Source organism: Quercus robur, chromosome 4 (assembly GCF_932294415.1).
Source record: "Quercus robur chromosome 4, dhQueRobu3.1, whole genome shotgun sequence".
Classification (NCBI taxonomy): domain Eukaryota; kingdom Viridiplantae; phylum Streptophyta; class Magnoliopsida; order Fagales; family Fagaceae; genus Quercus; species Quercus robur.
Window position 1 is genome coordinate 6,979,406 of NC_065537.1, and position 12,430 is coordinate 6,991,835.

At 31.4% G+C, this 12,430-nt stretch overlaps 1 protein-coding gene across 1 annotated transcript; it reads right to left on the reverse strand.

Moving 5' to 3' along the window:
* Positions 1–1,434: 1,434 nt before the first annotated feature.
* LOC126720470 (SKP1-like protein 1) lies at positions 1,435–5,791 on the reverse strand. The gene is made up of 2 exons (XM_050422971.1): positions 5,142–5,791; positions 1,435–1,662 (listed from the first exon to the last, which is right to left on the reverse strand). The coding sequence occupies exon 1, from the start codon at positions 5,730–5,732 to the stop codon at positions 5,178–5,180; it is 555 nt and encodes a 184-aa protein (XP_050278928.1). The 5' UTR covers positions 5,733–5,791; the 3' UTR covers positions 1,435–1,662; positions 5,142–5,177.
* Positions 5,792–12,430: the final 6,639 nt, after the last annotated feature.

Consider the following 12,430-nt stretch of genomic DNA (forward strand, 5'->3'; position numbering starts at 1 on the left):
GAAAATAGGAAAAAAAACTTTTTTAGAGTGTGTTTAGTTACGTAAAGAGGAGAGAAAATAAATGGTGGGGTCAAGTGTTTTCTTCCTGGACCAACCAAAATGTTTTATTTCTGAAATGAGAAGAAAACTGAGTAGGGATGAAGTTTTTATTGACTGCCAAAAATGCACTGAGCAGTAACGTTTTTTATTTATTTATTTATTTATTTTTTCACGTTGCCTTTATATTTTTTGACAAGAAAACTTCTTCAAGCTGCCTTGATTGACAAGAAAACTTCTTCAAGTTGCTCTCCTAGGCAGTAACGTTGCTTTTTTTTTTTTTTCCTGGACAGTAAAGTTGCCTCTATTTTTTTTCTTTTGATTTTCTAAGGCCTGGGTGACTCCACATGTTGTAAAAGGAGATTCGTATATTCCCACTTCCCTCTTCTTTCCGTTACCAATGTTGCAACTTGTACCAAATAAATGTTTCTTTCTCATAAAAGGACAGACCAAAATCTCAGAAACACCATAAACTAAACTACATTGCAAGTATAAACATGAAGATCCATAGGATCATTAGCATCATGATTCTAAAAAAGTACATAATTTAACACAAAAAGTTCCTGCTTCAACACATTATTTTACATCTCTCATTACATCTCATTTCTTATTTATCACATCAAATTCAACACTATTTATTTATTTATTCATTTCTCTCTCTCTTACACTTAAAATGATCCTTGACTTGCTGTTGGTGATCATAAAACATCTTGGCAAGAGTGTTTTTTCCCAGACCACTCATTCCACGTACAAAAACAACTCTTTAGTTTTTCTCTTCTTTTCTTCAGTAAGTAAAGATGCCACCAATTAAAGAGCTGGTGGGGTTTAAAAATTATTTTGAGAAAAAGATTAATAACGGCAGGCCCAATATAGTTTGAGAGCCTAAGGCAAAAATTTTAAAGAGGGATTTTTATATTTAAATATCACTTAAATAATATTTAGTTTATTTTTTATATTATAATTTTTTTTTAATTTTAAATCTATTATTAATTCTTACTGATTATGACTAATTCATCCTAAGTGAGTTAGTGTTGTAAAATTTGTATTAGTTTTAGCATTTTTTTTTATTCACTTAATAGTAATTGGGTTTTATTTCTATTAATTCATAATTTATTTATTTATTTATTTTTTGCATGGAGAAAGTGTTAAAATTATTACAAATTTTATAGCAAAAAACTTACAAACTAATGTGGCAATAAAATGATACTTCAACAAAAGAATAAATGAGTAATGAATCACTTTTTGTGATTGTTGACATATCAATTTATAAGTTCTATATAATAAAAATTTAAATATACTAGCATAACTCTAATATTTTAGGCATTTTTAATTTTAAGAGTGGGAAAAATATGTACACTAACTCACATTTTTTTAGTTTTTAATTAAAAAAAAAAAAAAAACCATACTGGCCCCAAATTAAAGAGTTGCAAGTAATTCATATCATTCCAATTCATATAAAAGAGTTGCCCCGCATATGTTGTAGCTGCTGGAATGGGTTTGCAATTGAGTAATTGTTGTGGATGAAGTTATTGGGCCTGAAATTCCTTCCTCTGTTCGAAACCCAAATTGTCTTCCCTGTGCTGTGCATCAATCTGCCTGCACAAAAAAGCCCACGAATGCATCTACCTGAAACAATAGTACTACTACCACTTCAAGGTCAAAACGACATGTAGCCCATAAATACAATATAAATTACAATCTAAAATTTTGATTTTGAACACAACGGCTAGGATACTAACAGTTAATAGTGAGAGTTACAATCAAATACAAAAAATAAAGGCTTAATTCCTTAGAATCGCCCTGTCCATCTTCTTTTTAAACCAACCTCCATGTAATTCTTCAAGCCAATTCATAAAATTAAAATCACCAATCCTCTTGAAAGCCAGGCCTAAACCATATGTTCATATTATTGCATATCAACAGTGTTCAAGTAGGAGAATTTGGCATTCTGTGCTTTTAGTAAACTACATGTTCAGTTAAGCCAAGCTACTCAGTGAGTCAGATGTTGGAGATTGTTCTTACTCACAAGTCACAAAGTACATGTTTCCTTGAACCACTTGCATTTGTATATATTTTGTTAGAAACAAACATTTTGGAAGAGACAAAGTATATTTTTCAAGGGCCAGTAATAAAATTGTTGTTACTCTTACATTCATCAAACTTTCTTTGTTAAAATTGTAGTTGCTGATGAGAAAATTAACAATGTTAGTAGCTTCTTAACCAAATTTGAGGAAGCCCACGCTACGGTGAGAGAAACTGATTTGATATTAAATGCTTTGCTAAAAGCAAATAAGAGTGCAAAACAATTGGCTGGTATGTAGAAGCAAAGTGGTGAGGAGTTGAAGGTAGAGAAAGCAAGCTTGATTGAAGATGCTGCACAACATAAGTAATCAATACGTTTGAAAGGAGAGAACGAACTACTGAAGGATCAAATCCGTTATGGTTTGGCAGAGATAGCAAGCTCTTTTTCTTTGCTTGAAGAGTGTTTTTTGTAAATGCAAAAAACGCTGGATGAGAGGTTCATATTGTGATGCCTCATCTATGGCACAGGAGATGCTGTACTTGGTTAGAAACTCCAGATCATCGCTAGAAGAAATTTGCACTGAGAGATTGGAGAAGGTAGGAACTTTGTTTGTGTTGTACCCGTGCCATGTAGGAGAGATTATTAGCAAACTGCCACATTTTAATGCAAATCGTGGTATGTATCCATTCAAACGTCAAGAATGCCGTCCAGTAAGAAATTTGCAAGCTAATTGCTCTAGTGGTAAGGATGACATTACCAATGAGAGAATCATGGATCAAGGAGATGGAAGTGAAATAGTCAGGAAGTAGGAAGAGGAAGAACTGGGATTATCTGGTGACAATCTCATATATGAGAACTTGGCACTTAAAAATGAATTGCAATGGAGAGTAAGACCCTATTTGGTACACCATTTTAAACACATATTTTCATTTTTTAAACAACATTATACGTATTTCTACACATTTTTTCACCTACACATATTTTCAAAAAAACTGAAAACTGTTGTTTAAATACACGTACCTAACGAGCCATAAGTTTTATTAGAAGGTTTGCCTTTTGATTTTACCTTCTTAGGAATCAGCCTCCACCACAATGGACATCAAAGACAAAACTGAAAAGCTAATATTTTCTTTAAGCCAAGTTCAGCATGAGCTAGAGATGGAAACAAGTCATCTTGATGAATTGCTGGTTGAATATAGAAAACTTGAAGGTCATCTAGCTGATATTGAAAATGCTTTGTTTATAGCTCAATAGCTGATAGCCTGATTATGAAATTTGACTATTGTGAAGATCAAACAATACAAAGAGTACTCTCTGAACTTGAATTGCATCCTGAAGCCCAGGCATCCCAGTACCAGAAAAAGATACCATATTGTACTTGCACACTAAATTTAAAATAGCATGATATCAGTTTGATTTAAATCTTTGAGAATGTATCATAGGATTCAAAAGGTATCCCCTTGTACCAATATCTCATATACTTTGTTAGTCAGAAAACAACCAATTCCAAATTACTGATTTGTATCGGTAGCTTCTATGTTTCTAAGTCTGGAGGCTTGAATTGCTTAAGACGACCTAGGTGTGATTGCCTAGTATTCTATATTTACCTTGTTTTCAGTTTATCCCCTGTTTCAGTTCCAAATAGCCATCAAGATTTAATCTTTCTAACCAAAAACCATTAAACATCCACCACTATTCAAGAACCCTTCAAGAACTCATCAAGAAATCTATTCTAGTTTTGAATTCTAAAAGATCCCGCATCACCACCGGTCATTTTATGTTCACTTCCACAACTTTTGGTTTCATCTCCTTGCTATTATATAAACCCGTCATTCACAAAACTTGAAATTTTCTTCCAAAGTTAAATACCAAAATGCTACAACCAAGTAGTCTACCAAGTTAGTAAAAATCCCCAATGTATGAGACTTCACATTCGCAGACCCACAATTATTTCCCAAATAGACATAAATAAACACCAAGCTTCCTTTAAATCAGACCCAAATTCACTGAACCCATATTTTCATTCCCAATGTTAAATTTCGAACTTGCAGGGAAAATCCCAACTCTAATCTCAATTCACAAACCTACCATGAATCAACCAATTCCACTTCTCAACTTCCCCTAAACTTTCCAATACACAAATCCCAATGGGCGTTGTGGTTCAATCCTTTCTACTATATAAACCCCTTTCATTCACAAAACCTGAAACTATCTTGTATGATCCCACATTCACAAACAAATACACATTTAAAAACATCAAGTCACTTCTAAATCAGACCCAAATTCCTTGAATCCACAATACATTCTCAATGATAACTTTCAAATTTGCAGAGAAAATCCCAAACTCTTAAGGCTCGTTTGGTATGTGTTTAAATAACAGTTTTCAGTTTTTTTGGAAATATGTGTGAGTGAAAAAGTGTGTGAAAATACGTGTAATGTTGTTTAAAAACTGAAAACGTGTGTATAAAATGGTGTACCAAACAAGGCCTTAATCTCAATGCACAACCCTACCACCACAAAATAAATCATAAATAAAAAAAATCATACCCATTTCTCAGTTTCCCCTAAACTTCCAGCTACACAATCTCAAAAAACCATTGTTATTCAATCTAAAGAAAATAAATATAAAACAAGCCAGCTTGTAATGTAATACCATAATGTTATCATTAAGATTCTTCATCAAAACAATTAAATTCAACAAAACCAACATTTAAATTTAATCAGGAGCAAAGCGAAAGTAGCATGAATCTAGCAACCAATGCATCAATATATAGAACTGAATACAGCTATCAAAAATTATTTACATTCCAATTCAGCCGTGCAGAGAACAAAAAACAACATTATCAAACTATACCAAAAAAAAAAAAAAAAAAAAAAATTTGTGTAATTATTCTGACTTGCTACTTGTACTTGTACTATGACCGTCACGCACAAAAGGTACGTGATTGTAATTAGTAATTTAAACACTACTTTCTCTTTATTTTTATTTTTTTATTATTTTTTTTTGGGGTGATAACCTAACTAATTTAAACACTACAGGATTAAACAAAACTAAACAACATGATTTTTTTTTTTTCCTCACCATGTTGTCTCGATCTGTTGATCCTCATCGACGCCTTCAAAATCTGGCCCCCCCAGAAGCCGACGCGGCCCTCCTGAGAAGGATTGCCTCTACTTCAGCCGTATAAACAAAGCCAACGCCCTTGTCGTCTCCAAGTCCAAACCTCTTCCTAAAGCTCGGCATCACGGAATCCAGCAGTTCCTTGTTCTCCAAGAAGTCCGCCGCCTTAACCAGCTTAACGATCGTCTCGTCGCTCTGCCGGCCAAAAAACCACGCCTCGAACTGCTGCATCTCTTTCTCCACTGGCCAGTATTTCAAAAGGAGCTCCCACAACGGCTCTTTTTCCACAATCTCTCTGAGTTTCGAGCGAAAGTAGAGCGATCTCTGATTGAAGAAGACGATCTCGGCGAGAGTCAAGCTGTCCACGTTTGAGAGAGGGAAAGGGGCGGCGTTCTCCGCTTCAGGGCGATCAAGGTCGCCCATGAAGAATTCTCTCACTGGGACGAACTTCATCGCAATCGCTACTGGCACCTTGATTTCCTCGCCGTCTGAGGTTTTTAACGTTACCATCCTCGTGGGGTCAGAAGATGAGCTTCTGCCGTAGGTCGCCATAGTTGCTGCACAGAGAAGGAGAGAACGATGTGTAAAACTATTGAAATGGAATAATGGTTTGTGAGCTAGTGGTGGAGTACTATTTATTCGGAAATTAACGGTTGCTTGCTAACTACGCGCATGCATCTCTGTCAGCACAAGTTGTGTAATTTGGCCATTTTTAAAAGAAAAAGAAAAAAAATTGGGTTTCATAATGCTATTCACACATTTAAAAATTATTTTGTTACAGTGTTTTTAATTTTCAACCAAATAGACTAATTTATTTAATATTTGAATGATAGCATAGGTGAAGAACAGGACGATAGGGGGAAAAGAGAGGGTAGTAGTCACAACACTTTAGTTACCTCCAACCTAAACTAGTTTGGAGTTAAACTTTTGTCCGACATAAATAATATGGTTGTCAGTTCTGATCACTTCAATTTAATACTTTTTAAATTTTTTTTAACTATTTATTGTTAAAAAATTTTAAACTAATTATGCTTGCTGAATTTTTGCAAAGATCACCTTTTCTACCCAACAAAAAAAATACCATTATTAAAATAACTTTGTTTGATTGATATATAATAAAAATAATGTAATTGTGATACTTTATCCAATAAAATGGCAAATATATGCAATTGTGATACTTTATCCAACAAAATGGCAAATATTTGGCATTGAGTTAAATTCTATTTAGATATACTGTCTCCAATAAAAGAACACTTCATAAATAAATAAAAAGAACTTCTACCGTCAGCTTAGAAGGGAAATCACCTTGAAGCTCTCCTTAATTAAAAAAAAAAAAAATATATATATATATATATATATTGTGGGGCCCAATAATTTGTGGCCCTGACCCATTTATTGATTGGGGCCCAAGGCCCGAGCCGAAGAAGGTTATAGTCCAGGATAGGTAATACAAGTACAAAATGGTCTTGGGACACAGCCGAGGACGATTCAGTCCTCAGCGTATCCGAGGTCCTCCTAGAAGAAAGGGCAAAAACGGTATAGGAACAGTTTGGAAAAAATCTAAAATATCTAGGTCAATAAAAAGGAAGACGCTGGATAGAATAACGGCTAAGGATAAAAGGAAAGCTGCCATTACTGCCATTCAGCACTCTGCACTTGACAGGACCATACTCCTCAGCTTTTACAACCACCCCCAACCACTCTGGGTATGGGTTGATGGGACAAGTATCAGTCCTGGAAAGTAGAACCCACACGTGGACGCTGGATAATGGATACAGGCTGATATAAAAAGAAAAGTAAGCAATCCAAAGAAGAGGCTGGGAAAAATGGCCAAGAACGAGAGCCTCCCAGCCTGCCTCCAGGAGAAAGACTCCTCGAGGCGAACATGATTTAATACTGTATGAACACCACGACCATCCACCATCCGATGACTAAGGCCTAGCCTTTCAAACCCACGCTCTACAAATGATATTGTTTGGGCCTTTTTACGTGCGAGCCCAATATCGTTTTGGGTCGTTTTCAAATCGTGTCCTTACATATATATATATATATATATATATATATATATATATATCATATACAATATAATAAAAGTTAGGCTTAGACGCCGTGGTTGCGTCAAGTGGCTTCACCATATTGTAGAATTTTTTTTTTTTTTAAATTTTTAGGTTTTAAAAAATATATATAATTTTTCTTCTCCTATAATTTCTAAGTTGATAAAAATTTTAATGTAATTACAACCCAAATTCTTTATCTTATCCATGTAATCCTATTTTTAGATTTTAAAAATATATATAATTTTTCTCCTCTTATAATTTCTAAATTGATAAAAATATTAATTTGATTACAATCCAAATTCTTTATCTTATCCATGTAATCCTTATTTTGTACGTGTAGTGTATTATAAAAAATGCAACAACTTTCTTATTTTTTTAATTATTACACTACATGTAAAAATAAAACATTTATATATAAAAAAAATTCTAATGCATCTTAAATTGTAGTGATGTATACTACACTAAAAAAAGAGGTTTAATGCATCTTAAATTGTAGAAATGTAGAGACATAGTGTAATCTAATTCTTTTTATTTTTTAATTACTACACTAAAAAAAAGGTCTAATCCATATTTTAGAATTTTTTTTAGATTTATTTTTTTAGGAAGAATTTTTTTTTTTTTTTTAGATTTAAAATGATAAGACACTAAAAAAAAAATTGGAAACATGGATAAGATAACTAATTTACTTAGATTAGGATTGTGTAACCATTAATATTTTATTTAAAATTAAAAATTAAAAATTATAGATAAAAAATAATTTTAGATAAAAATACACTCTATTGATTAGAATTTCACATAGAATTGGTGTTTCTTTAATTCCAAACCATCTAATAATTTCTCTTATAATTTTACTTCAATATAATTTGAAATTCTATGTCTAATTGAACTCTACCAAGTCCTAACCTCTAAGTTTTTTGGATAAACATGCATCCTAAGTGATGAGTTTTACGTTTTGTTCTTCTTTTAAAAAAAAAAATTAATTGTGATATTTTTTTTAATACATATCTTATTCTAATAATTGTATTTCTCTTATAATTCCTAAATTGATTAGAAATCTAGCTTCTTCACAATTGAAAATTCTCTATATATACAGTTTTTTAAGTGTATTCTTATATATTCATATGCACAACTTCTTCATATACGGTGTGGGTATAGTTTTGGAATTACTTAGTAGCCTTTGGCTTTCTATACTTTCCTCATGCATCCCACATGGAATGAATCTCCCCCCATTTTCTGCCTTATAAGCGTGAAGCTGAAGGAGTAGTGTACCACTAGTTCTGTCTTCCCCCACTTTCTGCCTTATAAGTTGTGAAGCGAAGGAGTAGTGTACCATTTCGTTGTGGGACATCTGAAGATGCTGTGTAAAAGCCAAAGGTTATAAATCAGTACATCCAAGGAACCCACATACGACTTCTTTCTTTCTTTTCTTTTATTTTTTTATAAATATTTTGGAGATAGAAACAGTACTTATTGTTCTAATCGATTTTTTCTCTCCCCATTATTAATAATAAGTTTGTATCTTTCTTTTTGTTTGCAGTAGAATGCTTTATTAAAACCACACTATTACAGGTATGTTTCTATTTTTGTTTTTGTTTCTATGTTTCACTTATAAGTCATAAATGCAATTTTAAATCCATGAAATCAATTATATGAACCTGTATAAATATTTCGCCTTTATGATTTGTCAAACATCAATTATTATTTGAGTTTGTTTTGTTCGTAGTAGAATGTTTTATCAAAGTCACCATCCATTCTATTACAAGTATGTTTGTTCACTTTATTTTTCTTTTCTATGGTTCAGTTTATGAGTCATAAAGTCAATTTTAAATCCATGAAATTCATTATATAAGCCTATATAAATATTTTCACATTTATGATTTGTCATCAGTTATTATTTGAGTTGGTTTTGTTTGTAGTAGAATGCTTTATCAAAGTCACCATCCATATTATTATAGGTATGTTTCTCTTCTTTGTTATTTTTGTGTTTGTGTTTGTGTGTTTTTATTTTTTATTTTATTTTTTTTATGGTTTTTCTTATGAGTCATTAAAAGCATGAAATATATTATATAAACCCCTATAAATATTTCACCTTCTTCTATAAATATTTCACCTTCATGATTTGTCCGCATCAATTATTATTTGAGTTAAACATAAAGGTAATGGAAAAAAAAGAAAAAAACTTTGATATATTCATTAGGGATTGATGAAAGACTAATAGCTACTTTTCTTGAAAAGCTAAAGATGTGTAGGCCTCTCTTTGAACTTTGTTTTGTATGATTGTGTGGAAGATGGATATCTAAGTCAGGAAGGCATCTTGGCATCTCATGAGATTTCTCTCTTAACATGTGAAATGTCATGTGGAATTCATACATACCATGGAATTCATTAAATTAACTCATAAGATCATTTTTCATAAGCATATATTACGACTTTTTAAGGAAAATTTACTTCTATTACTCTTTATTTAATTTTTTGATACTGCATTTATTACTTTGATGTACCGTTTGTGTTAGGGTAAATGTTGGATTATTCTTCCTTTTTATTCTAAAAAAATATGTTTCGTTTTTTTCTATTTCTTTTGTTTGGTTTTGCATTTATGAATTATTTGTATTCATCTTTTTTTTTTCCTTGTAGCTGAATTGACATCTCTTCATGCACAAAGTGCTTGGGGGTTTAGGGGGAAAAGGGTTCGAGCTGCGAGGTTAGCAGCATGTTGTAATTATTTCTCAAAAAAAAAAAAAATCCTTTTTTTTCCTCATAGGCTTTATCTAATAATGATTTAGGAATTATCAAATTTTGTATTTCCTCCTACAACAAGGGTTTCATCTTTTTTATTTCTAGGTTGTATTTGAGTTATGATTATATGTGCATTATTAGATTAGATTAATTTTAGTACAATTTTTATGTTACTATTTCTCATTTTTATTTTTGTTGTTAGTAATATTACATGTGTGCACTACAAAAATGTCATTATAAGACAACCGATAAGTTAGAAGAGAATTATGTTTATTTTTTTGGCAAATGAAATACCTTTGGTTAAGTTTCCATAGGTTTTTAATTATTAAATTTAGGAAATTTTTTATATAAATAATTTGTGTGATTGCTTGATACTTTTAAGAACAATAATTTATATGCAATTTATATAATCTAAATTCAAAAGATTATTAATTTATTATTTTTCAATAAAATTATACTAAAAGTTTATAACTAAAGTCGTGCAACGCACGGGTATAATACTAGTACTATATAATAAAAGTTGAGCTTAGAAGCCGTAGTTGTACCAAGTAACTGCACCAAATTGCAGAATTTTCTTTTCTTTAGATTTTTTTTAAAAATAAATATAATTATTTTTGTTCTTATCTCCTTCTTCTATAATTTCTAATTTGATAAAAATATTAATTTGATTACAATCTAATCTTTTCATCTAACCCTTTTTTTATTTAAATTATATTATCACGTGTAAAAAAAAACATGTTACACATATTTAAATTATATTATTACATGTAAAAAAACAACAACATAGTACATGTATAAAAATAAATAAATAAATAAACAGCAATGTATTCATCAACATATTCAATCTATATGACACTTTTTTTTTTTGAGAAAATTACTTCTAATTTTTTTCACTCGGTCTATATGACTTTTTTTTTTTGTGGACAAACATACATCTTAAGTTAATTATTCTTCTCATATAATTCCTAGAATGATTAGAAATCTAATTTCCTCACAATTGAAAACTCTCTCTCTCTCTCTCTCTATATATATATATATTGTTTTTCATTGTATTCTTATATATTCTTAGGCACAACTTCTTCTTCTTCTTTTCTCTCCCCCATCATCAATAATTCTCATTCTCTCACAGTTTTTATGTTGTTTAGAAATCTAACTCTCCTTTGTTTGTTTTTTTTTTTTTCCTTATTACTTAGGCAATTTGATGTTTTGGAAATCCATAGTAGAAGTCTTTATCAAACCTACCATCCAGATTATTACAGGTATGTATTTCTCTACTTTGTTTTTGTGGGGTTTTTTTTTTTTTTTTTTTTTAAATTTTTTTTTTTAAGGTTTTGCTTATGAGTCATAAATGAAATTTTAAATCCATGAAATCCATTATATAAAACTCTATAAATATATATGCTTTATCTATTAATTATTTAAGAATTACAAAATTTTGTATTCTCTCCTACAACAAGGGTTCCATTTGTATTTGTGTTATGTTTATATGTGCATTATTAGATTAAATTAATTTTCTTGAGTAGTAAAATTTTTATCAATAAAGAGGAGAATAATTGAGCAAAAGCATGATGTTTTAAAGATTTAGATTTCAGCTTTACACCTCAACAAATTAGATTAACATTAACTCTGTTAGGACATATGTGTTTCACATGTTAAAAACATATGTCACTATTTTATGTAATTGGCTAATCCTTTGACAAAACACACTTTACTTGTATTTGGGAATACTTCAAGAAACCTTATTTCAAGATCAAGTGTTAAAACCATGCAAGTCTGTCCAAGATTCAAGCTGAGAAAGTGCCTGTCATTAAAACTCGACAACTAGCATCTATCAAGCTTTAAGAGCTGTTCCAGCCTCGTGGCTTGACAGTAGATCGATAGATAGCTATCTGTCGAGGTTTAAGAAAAACAGATTTTTCTGTTCTGTTTTCTTCCAATCCATGATTATGTATTTGGGTTTTCTTTTCTTACAACACTAGACATATAAAATGATTATTTTAAGGGCCGTCAAAGGTGACACAAGTTGCACAAGTGTTGAGCAAAGTTTGTTCATGCAAATTGTGACCGAAGACAGAATTTGCCTTAGTTCATCTTTCTTGTAAAGAAGCTGTTGTGTTTGTGCACCGTAAGCTTTTGTAACCAAATATCTTCTTGATCTTCATCGTCTGGATGAACTGAAGAATTTTGCAACCAACAACCTTCTCTAGTTGGTAATTGAAGTCGCGTACTGGGATTTGCGCAATTGGTTAGTCATGTACTGGGAGCCGTGCATTACAAAGGAAAGATTGTCATTACAAAACAAGTCCAATTGGGTATTGGGGTACGGGTTCAACTGTAGGTTGGTAGAAGGTATTGAGATTCTTTTATTTGTAACCACTTATTTTGATAATAGTGGATTCTCGGGAGTGGTGACCTTAAAATCACCCGTTGGGGTTTTTGCCGTGTAGGTCTTCCCCA

Bases quoted from the DNA above. Each gene is read 5' to 3' on its own strand.
- LOC126720470 (XM_050422971.1), bottom strand. From the start codon at position 5,732: ATGGCGACCTACGGCAGAAGCTCATCTTCTGACCCCACGAGGATGGTA.